The sequence below is a fragment of the Brachypodium distachyon genome, chromosome 1 (assembly GCF_000005505.3).
Source record: "Brachypodium distachyon strain Bd21 chromosome 1, Brachypodium_distachyon_v3.0, whole genome shotgun sequence".
Lineage (NCBI taxonomy): Eukaryota > Viridiplantae > Streptophyta > Magnoliopsida > Poales > Poaceae > Brachypodium > Brachypodium distachyon.
The window spans coordinates 62,586,984-62,605,827 of record NC_016131.3 but is presented as its reverse complement, the minus strand read 5'-3'; the positions used below and the strand labels follow the sequence as shown (position 1 = coordinate 62,605,827).

The following is an 18,844-nucleotide window of genomic DNA, read 5'->3' as shown; positions in this document are numbered from 1 at the left end:
GAGCTTGTACAAAATATCATCAAACAAAGTTTTATCATCAGGGTTTCTAGTTGGAATAGTTTCTCCCCATTTTGTGATATACTCCTTCCATCTCGAATTAACTGACGTGAATTTGTATAAAAATTTATGCAAATCAACGCCTATTAATTTTGGACGGAGCGATTAAGTGGCAGCAACTAGAAATATGGTATTACCGAAGAAGATGGAAAATCCTCTAACTTGCTATTGTTTCCTCTGTTTCATTTTATCCATACATGTAGGGTCGGCAAAATTTGTCAAAATATCCATACAGCTAGACACAAACATCTAATTAATCATCATGAAATTCTATACATCTATGTTTCTTTTCATCTTGATGAAAAAAGTCTCTGAATATAAATTCTTGTTCTTTGCTTTAGTGATTTGAACTAAAACAACCATAAGAATATGGCCTTTTATCAAAAAAAAACAACAACCACAACAATAGGATCCTAAGGAGTATTCATAAACGGAGCAGTGCTAATGTGTCGACCCGCTGCTCAGATGCTGGGATCTGACAGACCCGTCACTACGTGGCTGCGTTGATAGGCACGTACCGAACCAGCCACGTTACACCGGCGCAGCACGGCACGAACCCGACCCGCACCGAAAGGAGGAGGTGGCGCGACGCACACGCTGGTCGCTCTGGCTCGCTCGTCCCCGTGAGCGCTCACATGCTAATCCTTCTTCCTCCTCATCCCACAGTCTCCCAGATCCCACTCCACCCCACCTCTTAAAAATCCAACAGCTACAGGGAAACACAGCCGCAGCAGCAGCAAGCCTGCGCGTCCTATCTCCCACTCCTCCAATCCCCGGCCCGAGCGCGCGCGCACGCGCACGCGTCAGCTCGGCCCAATGCAGCAGCCGAAACCCGCCGATCCGCCGGCCCGCCCCTTCCCGCCGCCATCTCCGGCTATGGCGGCGGCGGCCACAGCCATGCGCGGGGCGCACCACCGCCGCGCCAGATCTGAGGTCGCGTTCCGCCTCCCGGACGACCTCGACCTCGGCAGCGCCGGCGAAGGCGATGGCTCAGCTGGCTTCGACGAGATCGGCTCCGAGGATGACCTTTTCTCCACCTTCATGGACATCGAGAAGATCTCCTCCGGCCCCGCCGCCGCCGCCGCCGCGGGTTCCGACCGCGACCGCGCCGCCGAGACCTCCTCCCCGCCGCGGCCCAAGCACCGCTACAGCAGCTCCGTCGATGGCTCCGGGCTCTTCTCCGCCGGCAGCAGCGCCGCGCGGAAGGACGCTGCCGCCGCCCAAGCGCTGGCAGATGTCCTGGAGGCCAAGAAGGCCATGTCTCCCGAGCAGCTCGCCGAGCTCGCCGCCATCGACCCCAAGCGCGCCAAAAGGTGCGGCCCTCCCGATCTCTCCCACACTCCTCCGTCTGCTCGGTTTGTTAGCTTGCGATGCAAGATGTCGGCTTAGATGCTGACCATTGCATACTGGAGCTAGTGTTTGGTTGGTAGGGATATCGCCGTATACTATAGATCAGTTCTTTGGTTCCTCCGAGGTGGCAGGCGATCGGATGAGGTACTCGCGGACAATTATGCATGCATGTTTTTCCATGGAAATCGCCTTGAGCTGATGGAAAATATGCACATTTGCGCGTTATTTGTTTCTTGTGTGTAGCGCGTACTATGGATAGATGGTACTGGGTGGTTGGTTGGGCAGTTTGGGAGTTAAGGCGGTGGTTCTTTATTGTTTGGTTGGTGGGGTTATGGATAAGTGCTTGTTTCTGTGAGGTGGTGCATGCTTTTGTACGTCTTGCTGGATGTTGGAGGATTAAGGAAGATATTTAGCAAAATTGTAGCTGTGATTCGTTTAGTTTCTTACTGGTGGTCTTGCACTGGTTGGCTGGTTGTAATTTGCGGACTTGCTGTGCAGAGATGTGAATTAGCTTTGAGAATTGGATTGTTAAGTGCTTAGTTCCGATACTTAGAAAGGTAACAAATAAATGCTAGTCCTTTAGTCAAGAGAAAATTAAGGCTACACTATTGGACTAGGGACCCATAAAAATTATTATAACTATTTGTATGGCTTGACAGTGAAAGGAAAGTAGGAGACAACAACCAATGACAGCTATCCAATTTACATGGGAGTTTTTGCCATTCTCACCTACATGTCTCTGTTGGGATCGTTCCTTCAGTTCAATAGCCAAATCAGATTAGAGAAAATGACATCGTATTGTGAAAAGCTATTTGGTAACTGCAAACAGTTAAAATTTTCATCTCTAAACACCACACTTCCTTCTAAAGACTTGATGCATCAGTTAATCTCTTCACTATGGTGGAGATCTTTTGATGCCTCGTGTAAGGCTGCAATGTGGGCCTGTCTTCACTGTTAGCTATTTCTGTTTTCAGCATGGGGAAGATATTGCCAGTGATAATCTGTTATGGTATATTCCACAACTCAACAAATTTCTGATTGTATACTTGTAACCAAATCTTCTGCATCCAACCTTAATCTTTGATATCTTCTATTTTACAATAAAATGGCTCCCAGAAATTATTTTGCTTGAAAACTAAATACAATGTTCGGGCTGTTATCAAGTGTCCATTTCTACTTGGATCCTGATCCAAACTATTACTTTTGAATTTGTGCATCCTGTTTTTCATGGAAACAGGAGATTAAAGCCTGAAGGTGCATAAAATAAAATAAAATAAAATAAAATACTTGGCATTGGCTAATTATCATGGATGAGTTGTGATATGTCCCAAAACCTTTTATATCTGAAACATTATGTTCTGAAGATTTCAAAACATTTTGTAGGCTTGTGTTAACTGTCCTAGTTTTTTTCGTGCAGAATCTTAGCAAACAGACAGTCGGCAGCTCGATCAAAAGAAAGAAAGGCTCGTTATATGACAGAACTTGAGCGGAAGGTCCAAACTCTTCAGACTGAAGCCACCACTCTCTCAGCTCAACTCACACTATTTCAGGTACCTTTTCCTGTTCCGTCTATCTATTGTCTCATGGCCATGGGTATTAGACCCAGATGAAACTAATGTAGTTTCTTATAGTGATGACCTAGTAGTGGCGAAATAACAGTTTTCCTTTAGGCTGGTTTTATCTCATAATTACTGGACAGCTACCAGGTCACAGCTTCTTAGGTGATTGTATCTAGCTCCTTTGGCTGTATGGACTAAGATGGTTGCACATGGTGTGATCAACTTAAACATCCATTGGATTATTATATATGGCTATGTGAACACTTTGGAGAGCTGAATCTTGATTCTCTGCATGTGAGATTTTTTTTGGTTAAGTATTGACTTTGACTATCTCATTCTAGCCTTTGCTATATTTTTATGCTGTTGACTATTGAAGGAGCATCAAGGTTCTAGGATAGCTGTGCTGCTGAGCTGAATCCTGTTAAATATTGTGTTTTATTCTCTTGCAGAGAGATACTACTGGGCTTTCTGCAGAAAATGCAGAGCTGAAGATAAGGTTGCAGGCCATGGAGCAGCAGGCTCAACTGCGTGATGGTAAGCTCCCCTGGTTTAGATAACTACAATGTTCTCTGATTTACAGTTCAACATTTTTCTGTGACTTGACTAATCATAAAACTGACACACCCTTTTGGAAGTATAACATTCAAAGCCATAATCATTTTCTGGTCCGCTCACTCTATTTCATGCTATAAGTCAGTCTAGGCTTACATTGCTTCAGTCATTGTTCCTGGTCGAGATAAATTTTCCAATATCTTTGTCATCCGATGCCCATTTCTTGTTTGCTATATTATGCCTGTAATTGATCTGTTCTCTTGCGCAAAGAGACCTGGAATAGGGTTACATAGTTTTGTCAAATTACCGCACATTTTGAATCTTGTCGAATAGCTGGAATGACTTATAGCATGTGGAACAGATTGCTTTATATTAATGCAATGTAGAACAAAGTGATGACCTATGCCATATGTTCTAACGAAACGTGGAACGTCGTGCAGCTCTGAATGACGCACTGAAGCAGGAAGTGGAGAGGCTTAAGATGGCTACTGGCGAAATGTCAAATTCCAATGACACGTATAGCATGGGATTGCAACATGTCCTATACAACTCATCCTTCTTCCCACAATCCCAGCAAAACACATCCCAGCACCAGGGTGGTGCCCGGTTTCCACCCCCATTCCACCCACCTCATCCTAATGTACCAAATCACCAGATGCTATCCCACCCAAACACACTCTCAGATGTCATGCAGCAAGACCATCTTGCACGGCTCCAGGGTCTGGACATCAGCAAGGGGCATCCAGTTGTGAAGTCAGAGAGCAGTTCGATCTCTGCAAGCGAAAGCAGCAGCACCTTCTAACCAGGCCTACCCTGATCAATTCTCAGTTTCATTAGGTTCTTTTGTTCATAGCCTGACATCCTTGTGCTGTTTCCAGTTGTGTAAGCTTAATTTCTCATTCCATTCGTTTGATTCTAGTTGAAATTGGTTGTATTCTCAGTTGCTGATTTTGTAGACAGGATTCCCGGGCTTGTCATGCCTGTTTGTTTTTGTTTCATTTCCTGCGTGTTGTGTTGTTTGGGATTATATTGGGAAATTGGGAGTATCTTTCTCCCGGAATACTCTGTTTGTTATATAGACTTGCGATTGACTTCTTTTTTTCATCACAACGGTGTGATGTTTATCATTGTGTATTTGTTAGCATGTGGGGTTACTTTTCTTGCTACATAGAGTATTATTGTTGTACGTTTGCGTGTTATTTTTACCTACTCTTATTTTTCAAGATTTGGAAATACACACATTGTGTTTCTTAAGGATTGAAAGAGAGAGATGACAATGCATGTGTATCGAATGAACTTTCTCTCCCCTGTCAAGCTAGGATTCTAGATGCTTTTTGCAGGAAGATATGTCGGCCCTTGCAAGTCGCGAGCCCGCGCTGTTTATCGGCCCCAGTGTTTGTCAGGGACACATGAGTTAATGATGTGTTCATGATAATCAGTGTGAACAGTCTTTGACAGAAATAATGAAAGCGAACTAAGAAGTACTTCACTGACAAAAACTAGATATATGTACAGACGTTCGGAGCTCGGGCTCTGCAGTCCGAAGTTCTAAAAAAACCGAAAATTATATTTAGGAGTCTAAAGAGTCTGAAAAAAAACCCTGCATACACTAGATATATGTGAAGTTTCAATTAGCAATAATATTACATGAGAGATATAGAAAAGAAAAGTATATTTGTATCTACGATAGATGGATAGTGTTTCTATTATAGATCGACACATTTGTCATTTTGCGTGTGTACTCTATGGGTAAGATACTTTCTGAACGAAATTGTACATGAAGCTGCATCAAAATAGATTGTCAGATTCACACAAAGCTACTTCCTCCGGTCCTAAATACTTGTCATCACAAAGCTAAAAGCACGACAAGTATTTAGAAACGGATGCGTACTTGCAATTTGCTACCGGTCCATGGCGAACCATTGAAAGGTGTTGTGGATCACCTTTTTGTATGTACAAGTAAATGGTATGAATTTCAAGAGGGACGGTTACCCCTATGGTGCTACTGCACGAACTCCCTTCACTCTTTCCCTCGTTCCAAATCATCCGCATCGTTTGCTAGCAGCCGCTGGGAGTCATGACACCGAGATCAAATGTTCTTCAAGTTTTCTGGGGCGACACTTTACTGGTCTAGCATCACAAATGTGTGTCGATTTGAAAAAAATGAATTAGACTTGGTCTGCAGATGCTGAACTGTGATATGCTTACTCTAATCCAAACAAAGACCATGAAAGGATTGTGTAACTTTCTATGAATATTCTTACATAGAAGTGGTTGGTTAGGGAAACATAAGTCAGGGGAAAATGATAATCGACTGTGATACCAAACCACAACACTATCACGGTATCGGTTTGAACCGTATTTTCCAAAATTCTTGTGTCCCAAGCGATTGTCTGATGAAACTTGGCCGGCGTAAGCTGATCTAAAAAGGGAAAGGAAAATAAAAGAAAAGAAAAGTGAAACGCTGGTCCAATCGCGCAAGCTGCCTATGTAACCCTAAATAAACAAAAACGAGATATAAACAGCGGAGGAGGCGCGCTGCTGGTGTTGCCTCACAACTCTCCCACCACCTCCCTCCCTCTTTCGTATCGACAGGCGGCGGCGGCGGCGGCAGAGATGGCGTCGGCTGTGTCGCGCGACGACGAGCTGGTGGTCAAGTCCCCCAACGACAACCGCTCCTACCGGCTCCTCCGCCTCGCCAACGGCCTCTGCGCCCTCCTCGTCCACGACCCGGAGATCTACGCAGACGGCTGCCCTGTTCCCAATCCCAGCGAAGACGTGGACATGGAGAACGAGGATGATGACGATGACGAGGAAGGTGAAGACGATGACGAAGAGTACAGCGACGAGGAGGGGGAGGACGACGACGACGAAGAAGAAGAAGACGAGGAGGATGAGGATGGGAGCGAGCCGAAGAGGAGGAAGGAGAAGGGCGGCTCCGAGCCGGTCATTAAGAAGGTAGCGATGGGTTTTACTCTTAGGCGACCTTTACTTACTCTATTAAATTAAATTTGCAACTACATTAGATCACTCTCGTCTGTATGGTGACACTGATGCTGCATTATGGAAAATAGTTGGATCTAGCAGCTTTAGTCCTGTTGCCGATGATCAGCTAGTTGCATCCGAACCACTGGAACGGGAATTGATTTTTTTTGCTTTGTTAACTTTTTTTGTTGGAAACTGAGCTCAGGAGGTAAATCTGCTTGTTGAACTGTTAACAGTACTTTGTGCATTGAAGTGATTAGATTGTGGTAATGAACCAAGTGACAACTTGACAGTAAGAAATATGGCTGTCTTTTTTATGTTAATCTTACAAGTTTTTTTAGGTGAATTTTTACAAGTTTGGAAGAGATGGATTTTGCTAGGTGTGATTTGTTATGCGTGTTAGAAGTTTGATGTTTTGTTTGGCTTGTGCTTACATGATGCATCATATTCCAGGCTGCTGCTGCAATGTGTGTTGGCATGGGCAGTTTTGCTGACCCTCCAAACGCACAAGGCTTGGCTCATTTTCTAGGTATGCATTCCTTGTCATTTTTGTTTGACATATTTCTTATTAAGGCTGAGCTTAAAAGATCAAAACTACTTCGCCTTCTGCTTGATGCTATCTTGGATGAAAGTAGCCTGCCGTGCTGATCTATACACGCTAGCTAGTAATAATCTGAAGTATGCTAATTTTTTTCAGAGCACATGCTTTTTATGGGGAGTTCTGAATTTCCAGATGAAAACGAGGTTTGTACAATGTCTATGCTTTTACGACCCTTTCTATTGTTCTGTGTATCAAGCCCTTAGATTAGCTGTATCTGAGGAAGTTCTGTATGTGTTGACTGTCTAGTTCCCTTATTTCTATCACCAAACATGCTTTATGGATCAATTTTTTTAATTTGTGTGGAGTGGAAACATAGCAGTGAAGCCATTTTGCACTGGATAGAGTATAGCCGTATAGTTGTGATGTATAGTGTAGTGTGTAAACACTGCTTTATCTGTCAGAATCTGAGCTATGAAGTTAATAGACGAGTCAATGTTGAATGAAGATTATAAAACCTAATATTACCACATAGATTATGTTAACAAATCTTTCATCCTCCGATCAAGATGACGAACTAAATAGTAAATACTCTTTGTCTCCTTTTTTCCTGCATGAAGAATTAGGGCTTCCAACTTGCCTGTTCTTTCTCTTTTTATGCTTTCTACAAGGCATACTAGATTTTATATCTAGTTAACACATATGGTGTGTGGTACTAGTTTATCTCAGTTCTTTCTTCCTTCTTTCTTTCTTCTTTCTTTCTAATGCTTTTATTTATTTCATTTTGTATCCTAAGGATCATGCATAGTTATCCAAGAAAACCATCATAGCTAGCACTAATGGAAGGTACTGTAGTCATTCTCTTTTGCACTTTCTCAATCTTTGTGCTCAGTAAAAGTACATCTTTGTAAACAGAATGAGGGAGTGAAATACTAATGAATTATGAATACAACATAAATTTGCCTTGTGTTAGGGCTCAAACGGAAGCCTGAAATATATCAATTCCAAAGTGCAACTATAGCACTTGACACTACACACTATAGGGCTGCTAAGTGCTGCAAATATGCGACAAAATGACAGCAGTTGCTACATAACAGCCCTTTCTCCACTATAGCAGATAGTATTACATGCTATAAACATTGCTTGGATAGTCCTAGGACTTCTGCATTCTATTGATCTCACATGCTATGTTGGTTTGTTACGTTGGCAATTTGTTACATATCTGAGTAATTTGTCTGCGGATACATTCCGAATTTATAAACTTTGGTGAAAGTAGTACTTTATAACGATTTGACATATGTTCTTATGTAGTATGACAGTTACTTGTCCAAGCATGGGGGTTCATCCAATGCTTTTACTGAAACTGAATACACATGCTACCATTTTGATGTCAAGCGAGAGTATCTAAAGGGAGCACTGGACAGGTAGCTTCATCTTCTATTGTTCATTCTGATGCTTTTACTTTACAACATCATTTCAGTTAGGATTAATACATAGTTTTGATTCCATTCTTAGGTTTTCTCAGTTTTTTGTATCACCTCTTGTTAAGGCTGAAGCTATGGACCGTGAGATATTAGCGGTAGACTCAGGTATGGGTTTCCCCCCTTTTGAATATGCGATCACCGCTACTAATTGTTTCGGTGTGTAAAATATACATTATGATTTATGTTGCTTCACCTATTATGTTTTGTTAGAGTTCAACCAAGTTTTGCAAAGTGATAGCTGCCGTCTTTACCAACTTCAGTCCCACACTTGCTCTCATGGGCACCCTTTGAATAGATTTACCTGGGGTACGATAGCCATCTTTTCGCTTAATGTGGTGGTTTTCATTGGATTTTATTGGGCTGATCTTTTGAGATTATCTGTAGGAAACAAGAAAAGCTTGGTTGAGGCGATGGGCAGTGGAATCAATCTAAGGGAAGAGATTTTGCAGATGTACACGAGTAACTATCACGGAGGGATGATGAAGCTAGTTATAATTGGGGGAGGTGAGCATAGTTAACTATTTTAAATTGTATCATGACTGACTTCAATGAAGCATATCCATGAATTGATCTTTGGTTCTTTAGATATTCAATCTGTGTGATTCATTTGTTTCAGAACCACTTGACACTCTAGAAGCCTGGACCATGGAGCTATTCAGTAAGGTTAAAGCTGGCCCTCTGTTAGATATAAGTCCAAAGACCAATATGCCTTTTTGGAAGTCTGGTAAACTTCATAAGTTAGAGGCTGTTAGAGATGTTCATAGCCTTTACCTATCATGGACACTTCCTTGCCTGCACAAGGAATACATGAAGAAACCAGAAGATTATTTGGCACATCTCCTTGGACATGGTAAATACTAACTCATGTAAAACTGTAGCTGTAATTTTTGCTCTTCCATGTGGGTGATGTAGGTTACTGACTGAATGCCAGGCATGCAATTTATTTTGAAGTAGTTCTGTTTGAAATCTTTTTGCAGTAGAAAGTCAATTCATTATTGAATAATTATTGTTGGTTACTATCTAGTTTAATGTGGGTTCGAAGCATTCAGAGGTATAATCAATGTAATCATGCCCCTACCATTTAGCAACTGACCATATCGTTTTCATTTTCAGAGGGCAAGGGAAGCTTACTTTACTTTCTGAAAGCTAAAGGTTGGGCTAGCTCGTTGAGTGCTGGTGTTGGCAGTGGTGGAGCACAGCGATCCTCATATGCCTATATCTTTGAAATGTCTATCCGCCTTACTGACTCAGGACTGAAAAATGTATGCAGGTTCATATGATGTTTACCTTTCTAATTCTATTTATGTATATGAAAATATTTGGTGGTTGAAACTCCTTTTCTTCTCACCTCAATGTACTTCAGTCTTTACAATACTTTGGCAGAACTGATTTTTTTTTTAGAACGTAGAAAAGCTTTGTACATCTTTTTATTAGTCAGGACAGCAAATAATGTACTCCCTCCGACCCATATTACTTGTCCCAGATTAAGTATAAATTGTACTAAATTAGTGACAAGTAATTCCGGCCAGAGGGAGTACAAGATTTGGCCATGAAGGGCCTTTTCATAAAATGAAAGGAAAAATGTCAACAGAAACCTAATACACCACACTCGCTATCTCTCATGGCGGTTCATCTAACCGTCTCCCTTAGTCCACACACTATGCTATTTATAACATTGTTTGCCATGGAATGCTTGTGCAGCTCTACGAGGTCATCACGGCTGTATACCAATATCTTAACTTACTTAAGCAGTCTGATCCACAAGAATGGATATTTAAGGAACTCCAGGACATTGGGTACATGGAGTTCAGATTTGCAGAAGAGCAACCTCCGGATGATTATGTAGTAGATCTTGCAGGTCTTCACATTTTCCATGTTTGTTTCTCTTTTAGTTTACATAATAGATACATGATTTACTGACCCTTTAATTCACAGAAAATATGTTATTTTATTCTGAAAAGCATATCGTTGCTGGAGAATATTTATACGAGGGATGGGAACCGGAGTTAGTCAAGCATGTTTTGAGCTTCTTCCATCCAGACAACATGAGAGTTGATATACTTTCTAAATTGTTTGATAAACAGTCCCAAGGTAACCAGTAGTCCAGTGCTTGCTGCCAAATTCTGTTGTGTTTTTTCTTTTCTTCTAGTTAATGCACCATGCTCCCATGCCAGGCTTGTGAACTATCGGCTCATGCAACATGATGCAAGTTTTTTAAAGTTCTTAATTCAACATTGCTATATCATGACTCTTGATCGCCATATTGCTATGTCAAAAGAGATCTGCTCACCTTTTTCTCCCCCTCCCAAATGTAGTGTACAAATGTATGTGCACTCTTCTTTTTTACATTCTGGACCATTATTCTGGTATGATAATTGTAGCAAAAATATTAATGCCATTTCATGCTTGAATAAGGCAATACAATTTTTTCACAAATGAAATTCGTTCTGTTTGTAGAATTTTTATATCCAGCGATAGCTTGTTTGTTTTGGACTTCATACTTTGAGATTTATGTTTATCATCCATGCCGAGACATTCCGTGTGGAGTTATAAAGTTAATTGTAAGCCCAGTTCACAATTTGTTCGACTGTGTATTATGCCTGATCACCTCATCAAATTTCATTTCTAACACAATCTGTTTGCTGCAGCTATTAAATGTGAACCTTGGTTTGGTTCGCAGTATATTGAAGAGGACATTCCATCATCTTTGATTGAAAGCTGGAGAAACCCTGGGCAGATAGATGCTAATTTTCATTTACCTCGGAAAAATGAATTTATCCCAGGGGACTTCACTCTGCGGAATGCTAGCATAGATAAATCCCTAAATGACGATAATCCTCGATGTATTGTGGATGAACCATTCATAAAGCTCTGGTACAAGATGGATAGTACATTTAATGTTCCTCGTGCCAACACATACTTTTTGATTTCTGTCAAGGATGGTTGTAGCAGCCTCAGAAACTCTGTCCTAACAGATTTATTTGCAAACCTTCTTAAAGATGAGCTAAATGAGGTCCTCTATCAGGTGGGTATTATTGGTTTTGTGTCGGAACTAGTTTTACGAGCTTCGTAAAATTCCATGTTCTCGCGCCTAAATTGTACATACCATATACCCATCTAGACTATAAACATATTTCATCATCCGTGATTGTGGTTGCTTTCCTTGTGCTGCTAATATTTTTTCACTATCAAACTGAATTAAGAGTGACCGAGATTTATACTGGCATGGCGTAAATGGGAAGGTCTGACATTTGTTGGACATTTGCCGTTTGCATCAGATCCAAAGTTTGTTACTAATGCAAGAAATTTGAGTGTAAAGGTCATGAATTTTATCCCTAGAAATTTGGATTCATTTGTTGATTACTAAAATGTTGTGTGATGTTGTTTGGCCAGATTTCCTTTTTCAAAAATAAATAATGTTTTGCCAAGTTTATTTTTCACTCACTGAAGCCTAGATGCAGTAAATGACAGTACAACTCAGCCATCTACTATGCAGTATTTCAATTTGCGTCTTGCCTTTGGATCAGATATCAGAGAACTGACTATCGTCGTTCTGCTCTTTTTAGTACTTGCAATCTTATTTACTTTTGTACCTCAGTATTGGAATTATTGGCTGCTTGTTGATTGCCTTATGTGTGTTATTTATTCACAATTGGTTTATGACTCCCAGGCTTATGTGGCTAAACTTGAGACTTCATTATCTGTTGTTGGTAGCAACCTCGAGTTAAAGCTTTATGGCTACAATGACAAGCTGGCCATCCTGCTTTCCAACATCTTGGCTGCTTCTCAATCATTCTCTCCAAAGATAGATAGGTTTGAGGTAATGAATCTTTCTCTAGATAACTTTGAAATACAGATATGATACGCTTGCTTGGAAGTTGTAATTTTGTGCCTTCTACCTTTTCCAATAATGTTCCACAACAACAATTGAGAACATTGATAATGTTCTTGTAATATCGACATACTCAGAGTAGGAAAAGTATTTATTGCCTTGTTCTGACTGCATTTTTTTCTGTCTTAATCTTTGACCTATGGACCACTGCCTAAATGCTTATTTGACTGGCTTATATCGTTCTGTTGGTATTCATTTGGGTTTCTTGCGCCTGGCTGCTACAAAAATGCCATCTATGGGATTTTCCATTGAAGTAAACTACATCACTAGTCCATAAACTTGGAGCGAATGAACGCTTCAGTCCACAAACTCAGAAAACACACACATAACACCCTAAACTGGGAATAGTGATATAGGTTAGTCCAAAAATGAATTGGAAGGGGTAAAACTGGCCACGTGTCCGCCAAGTCGGTCTAGGGCTGGACTGCGGGTTGCTGCTGTAATTTCTTAGGGGGGTATCTGCAAATGTGTTGGGGCGGCGAACGGTTTGTGTCCCTCTAAGCAACATCTAAGCGGCGATCAGGACTCCGACGATCGTCATCGACCGCGGGGAATCCACTTGGGGAACGCGCCGATGGTGTATTTTACTGTTTCCATTGCTCAGATCAGGGTTCACATTTCCATTTCTCTCATAAACCAGGGAAAAACTGAACTTAGGCTGGTTTACATTGACCAGGCACCGCTTGGATTGAATATGGGATGTTATAGATTTAATGTGTAAAAAGAAACAGTGTATATTGATAAAGAGGCTGCATTCCAAATTCCAAAGTCAAAAGAGGCACCAGGGAGTAATTATAGAAAAAAACAAGTATTCCTCCGTTTCATAATTCTTGTCTCAAATTTACCCAAAAATAGATGTATCTATTCTTAAAAAATGTCTAGATACATGTAATATTTCGACAAGAATTATGGAACGGAGGGAGTACTAGCTTTTTTTTAGCAGCCTATCAGGGATTTTTCTATAAATGCAATTCTTGCATGGAACCTTTAATCTACCTACTTCAATGGAAGTTGTGCTGTTTAGGAGGGGATTGTGCTGGGGTGACCTGTTTATATCATCTTTTCTGAATTCGGGGAACTTACTCAGTGGTTACTGCCGGGCCGGGTACACATGTTCTGATCTGCAGGATTGGTTTTGTATCACTACATACAAGGGCCATTTTGACACTTCAGTGCAGCTCCTAGACCTAAGTGCTGATTTTAGTTACACAGCTGAAAAAAGAAGAGTAACAGCTTAAAAAGTGGGGCATATGTTAGTCTTCATCTGAATAAGATTATTCAGATTTACTGAATAATGATACAAGCACTTGGACTAAGGAAAAGGGTTCGGTCTTTTCCATACAGAAGCTAGGTAGTGTTAGTGAATTGTATCAGTTTGTTTATCTTCTGTTATATCTGCACGAAACCTCACATTTCTCACAAAACCATAAACTTCTGCACCTTGGTATTTATATACTGCTTTATTGTACATTCACCAGGTCATTAAGGAGGATTTGGAAAGAGCTTACAAAAACACAAATATGAAACCTATGAGCCATTCCACCTACTTGAGGCTACAAGTCTTGCGTGAAATATTCTGGGACGTTGATGAAAAGTTGGAGGTTCTTGCGACGTTAACCTTTTCTGATCTGGCAGCATTTGTTCCGGAGCTTCTTTCTCAGGTATCAAGTACCCCAATGATCTACTGTGCCATACATATCTTTTTTTTTCCTTCAATGTTTCTGGTGCCGCCTGTTCTGACGTGTACCAAATGATGTTCAAAGATGAAAGGTGCTGGTTGACAGTTGGTTCTGATAAATCAACATCAAGGATGATTTTTGCACAACGTAACCATTTGCTAGATTATATAAACCACTTTCTGTTTGCAAACATGCAGTTGCACATTGAGGGTCTCTGTCATGGTAACCTTTCAGGCGAGGAGGTAATACATATATCAAAAATATTCCGAAATACTCTGTCAGCTCAGACACTGCCAGAGGAGGCAAGGCATGGGGAGCGAGTTTTTTGCATTCCTAATGGTGCAAACTTTCTTAGAAGTGTACGTGTGAAGAATGACCCTGAAGAGAATTCTGTGGTTGAGGTTATATTCTGGCCCTGTTGATTACCGTACTAAAGCATAATACTTTTGCATGTTGGTAGAGATGCCATTTGAAATTCCCATTTATATGTTAAACAGTATCCCAGGCCTGGAACCCTTCTTTGTAATAGTATATCTTATTTCTAGAATAGCCTGATTATATGTTGAACATTATCCCAGGTCTGGAACCCTTCTTTTAATAGTATCCTATTTCTAGATTAGCCTATGTTGAGCAGTATCCCAGATCTGGAACCCCTCATGTGTGATGCACAACCAGTTTGATATATGTTGCACGAGCATCTGAACTGGAACCTCAAGAGATCGATTTTTTTTTTCTGTTTCAGGATAATCCGATAGCCTTTTGATACATCATTTTTCTTGTCAGGTTTATTTTCCAGTAGAGCAAGATGTTGGAAAGGAGGCAACAAGACTCAGAGCTATCACAGATCTTTTCAGCAACATCATTGAAGAACCTTGTTTTGATCAGCTCAGGTTTAATGTATTCTCTTATTGTTTATATGAAGTATGCCAATTAATGCAAACCTACTCTAAAATACAGCACCCACAGTATTTAGTCAAGCCCACTGTGCACACAGATTACGGAGGTATCAAATCTAAGAAGTAATTTACATTGGGCATGCATATCCCTATTAAATGGCATATGACAACTATAACTCTGTTTTACAGTATTACGTTATGGTTAGAAACTGGAAATGTTGTACTCCCTCTGACCCATATTACTTGTCGCAGATTTAGTGCAAAGTTGTACTAAATCAACGACAACTAATATGGATCGGAGGGAGTAGTAATAAAACATGTGTTTGTACTCTTGGTCCAACGTGTAGCGACAATGCAGATACGTCTACAGTTTTGGATGTATACAGACATGGGGAAATGCTGATTACCAAAAATGCCAATATATCGATATATTTAACTGTATTTTTCAAAATGAATAATTTATTTATTATATTTAACTGTAATTATTAAATCATTTCTGTAGAGATGTACATAGGAAATTAAACTCAAGTTCAAAGGCAATAAATATTGAAGTATGTCCTGCTTTTTGGGTAAAAAATTGCATGTCCTGTTTCTAGGCATGAACTTATGAAGGCAATAAACATGAAAGTGTCATGACTCAGTGGATACACATCCGGATGTATCCCATATTCAGACGAATCCGTATCTTATGCCTGTCAGATACATATATTATGTATTGGTGTATCAGAGCGCAGCCAACATTGAAACATTTTCCAAATAAAGTGCCAATATTGTGATATGGATGGAGTATTATCCATGTGTGTTCTAGGCAAATATACACATGTTCTTTTAAGCTTGCACGATTCTAGTTTTATTAAGTTGTTGTTCAAGAGTAATTTTGACTGTTCTTGTCTTGTCATTTTTTGACTGGAGGGAGCAATACCTTTACTTTTATATGTTGCAACAACCTTGCTGATTCATTTTCTTTGGTGTTCCAATGACAGAACGAAGGAGCAGCTTGGTTATACTGTGGACTCTAGTCCACGGATGACATATCGGGTGCTGGCGTATTGCTTTCGAGTAATGTCCTCCAAGTATAGCCCTGTTTACCTACAAAGCCGGATTGATAACTTCATTAATGGTCTATCTTCTTTGCTGGTATGCTCCTATCCCAATTCACATGTCTGTGTTAGCCATTCATTGTATCAGACTACCATTTGAGATTTGCACCTGATGAGTGTAGGTTTATCAATATTTTTATGCATCTACAAAGATTCTTGAGACAAGGACATTCTTTAAATGTGTTATTGACATGCTTCGTGCATTAACTTAATTTTTATAATTGCATAGGGTGTTTTTCTCTGACCCAGAATGCAAGGCCTGATTTTGCGTTTTGATTTGTCCTTTTGATTTTCCTTTTATTTAAACAAGAATGTCTATACAAATTGCCTTTGAGATGTTTCTTCACAATATGTTTCAAAATGAACTTTGCTTGACTTGCAAGTTGCAATCTTAACCAAGTACATTTATTGGTATATCCTTTCTTTATTCATGTATTCTTGTCTTCACGAAATAATATCTGCTGCATGTTGATCTTTGAATATGAAAATTCCATACACAAACTGTTATCACCTATCTTCTGTTCACGCAATTGGAGAACACAAGAAAATACTTGAATTCACAATGCAATAAGTTTGTTGTGGAATTATCTTGAATTCATGCTATTCTCTTCGTTATTTTTCCTTGATCTTTACGTGTTTGAATTCACAATACAATAATTTTGTTTTGGAAATTTTGTATTCACCTCCGTATATATTATTGTTTTTAGTACAAACCTCACAATATATGGAGACTGAAAGATAAATTAATTGTAGTTTCACCATTAGTTTCTTACTTTTGGCCAACACATGTGCAATTTGCAGGATGCGCTCGATGAGGAGACTTTTGAGCATCACAAGAGTGGGCTAATAGCCGATAAACTCGAAAAAGATCCTTCACTTAGCTATCAAACTGGTGATTATTGGTCGCAGATCGTTGACAAAAGGTATAGCTTCTTTCTTGCTGAAAGACCACTTCGGAACTTCGCACAATGAATTAAAATATCTACCTGAAGGCTAAAGCTTTTAAGTAAGATCAGTACCAAGCTTTGAAAACTGATAACATACCAATTAGATCATCTTTTTCTTCGAGAAACACAAAAGTTCTGCGTCTCAAAATCAATCAGAAGTAAGCATTATCAGCGGGGGTAAGTCCTTTTGCAAAGGTAGGGTGGAGTCCACTGCCACGAGCTGACGAACTAATCTCCAATGGCAGCAGGGCGAGATGTCGATCGAATAGAAGAGACAAAACCGATAAGAACTATGTAGGCACACTGGTCTTTTAGCCCAGTACCGCTCTGATAACAAATTGTCCAGGCTAAGGCTCCGTTACTAGGCTGTGCTGATGACAAATAGGCCGCATATTTGTTTCGAACCATTTTAGTGCTGATTGCCAAATGACCATAGGCTGGAGGCTAACAACTTGGCCAGAAAAGTTGGAAATGACTTATTTTTGCCCATTTTCGTGTTATAAGCTTGGCAAATCAGTGTTTGGTAACATGTTTCCCTTTCCTCTCACTGGGTAGAACTATTATGACTGAAAACAATGTCGGCATCACAGTCTGTGGTACACAATTGTGGTTAATTGGGCAAAGAAACCCGAAGCCCCTTCATTGTCTGTTTTTTCAAAATATAATTCGACCAATATACATGTTGCACCAACTTAGTACCTTCCGTAATTTAAACTTCCATTTATGATAGTCATGTATGGAATTTGAACAGCATTTATCATGCTTGTAAAATGTGTTCTCCCTTTGAAATTCGACTTGGATGTATATATAAATGTTTGGCTTAACAAAAATCCCATCTTTCAAAAGGGGCTATATATCTAATTCACTTTGAACTTGATGTTTTTCATTCTTCTAGGGAATGTTGTTGAACTATCTTGGCACCTGTTACCTGAGTCTTTACTATTTTACTTCCATTTTTATGTACATAAAAATGACAGATGGACAGTGAATGGATGTCATTAATACTTCATGTATCCTTCTTCCCTAATATTGACAATCTCATGTGGAAAATCCAATTATAGGTATATGTTTGATATGTCCAAACTGGAAGCTGAGGAGCTAAGGACAGTTCGGAAGGAGGACGTAATCAGTTGGTATGATACTTACATAAGATCATCATCTCCCAAGCGTAGACGATTGGCAATACATGTGTATGGCTGCAACTCGGACATTGCTGAGGCTGCCAAGCTGCAAGAGCAGTCATGGACTGCAATTGACGATGTTAAATCTTTGAAGGTTTCGTCTCAATTTTATTCGAGCCTCTGTTGAGGGGAAGGAATATGCAATTTGTTTGATACATACCTACATAAAATGTCATCTTCGAAGCTCAGATGGCTAGCGACCATTTTTGTGGTTACAGCTTGGACATCTCCGAGGCTGCCAAGCTGAAATAGCATCAATGTACGATAGTTGATAGTTGATATATAAACAATGCTCTGCAGAAAATCCACCACCTTGTCATGCATTAGACTAAGTTGGTCTGCAGCTTGTAAATTGTTGAGCGTCCATTCAATGTCAAATGTAATCTTTTGCTGGTTATTGTGTTAGTGTTTTGTAGTGCAGCATGCACTTACAGTTTTGAACTAGCAAATGCGGCTTTATTTGGACTTTATTCAGTACATGTTTTTGAACTAGCAGCTACGGCTATATTTGGAATTTACTCAGTAAATCTCATTAATCATGGGGATCTTCATTTTTTGTTACTTGGTTCTATTCTTTGTCACGTATTAGATGGCTGGAACTGGTACTATTGCATTTTTACTTAT

General features: G+C 40.1%; 2 protein-coding genes across 2 annotated transcripts; both read left to right on the top strand.

Annotated features, from left to right (window-relative positions):
* Positions 1-679: 679 nt before the first annotated feature.
* Positions 680-4,645, top strand: LOC100824834 (transcription factor RF2b). The gene is made up of 4 exons (XM_003557916.4): positions 680-1,370; positions 2,825-2,957; positions 3,416-3,500; positions 3,959-4,645. The coding sequence occupies exons 1-4, from the start codon at positions 874-876 to the stop codon at positions 4,318-4,320; spliced, it is 1,077 nt and encodes a 358-aa protein (XP_003557964.1). The 5' UTR covers positions 680-873; the 3' UTR covers positions 4,321-4,645.
* Positions 4,646-6,052: 1,407 nt separating this feature from the next.
* LOC100824526 (nardilysin-like) lies at positions 6,053-18,781 on the top strand. Its single transcript, XM_003557915.4, has 19 exons — positions 6,053-6,476; positions 6,957-7,032; positions 7,201-7,247; positions 8,353-8,465; positions 8,557-8,630; positions 8,736-8,831; positions 8,910-9,029; positions 9,142-9,375; positions 9,639-9,787; positions 10,227-10,383; positions 10,461-10,616; positions 11,174-11,550; positions 12,196-12,345; positions 13,896-14,078; positions 14,294-14,497; positions 14,880-14,986; positions 15,976-16,129; positions 16,894-17,015; positions 18,101-18,781. The coding sequence occupies exons 1-19, from the start codon at positions 6,135-6,137 to the stop codon at positions 18,345-18,347; spliced, it is 3,108 nt and encodes a 1,035-aa protein (XP_003557963.1). The 5' UTR covers positions 6,053-6,134; the 3' UTR covers positions 18,348-18,781.
* The last annotated feature ends 63 nt before the right edge of the window (positions 18,782-18,844 follow it).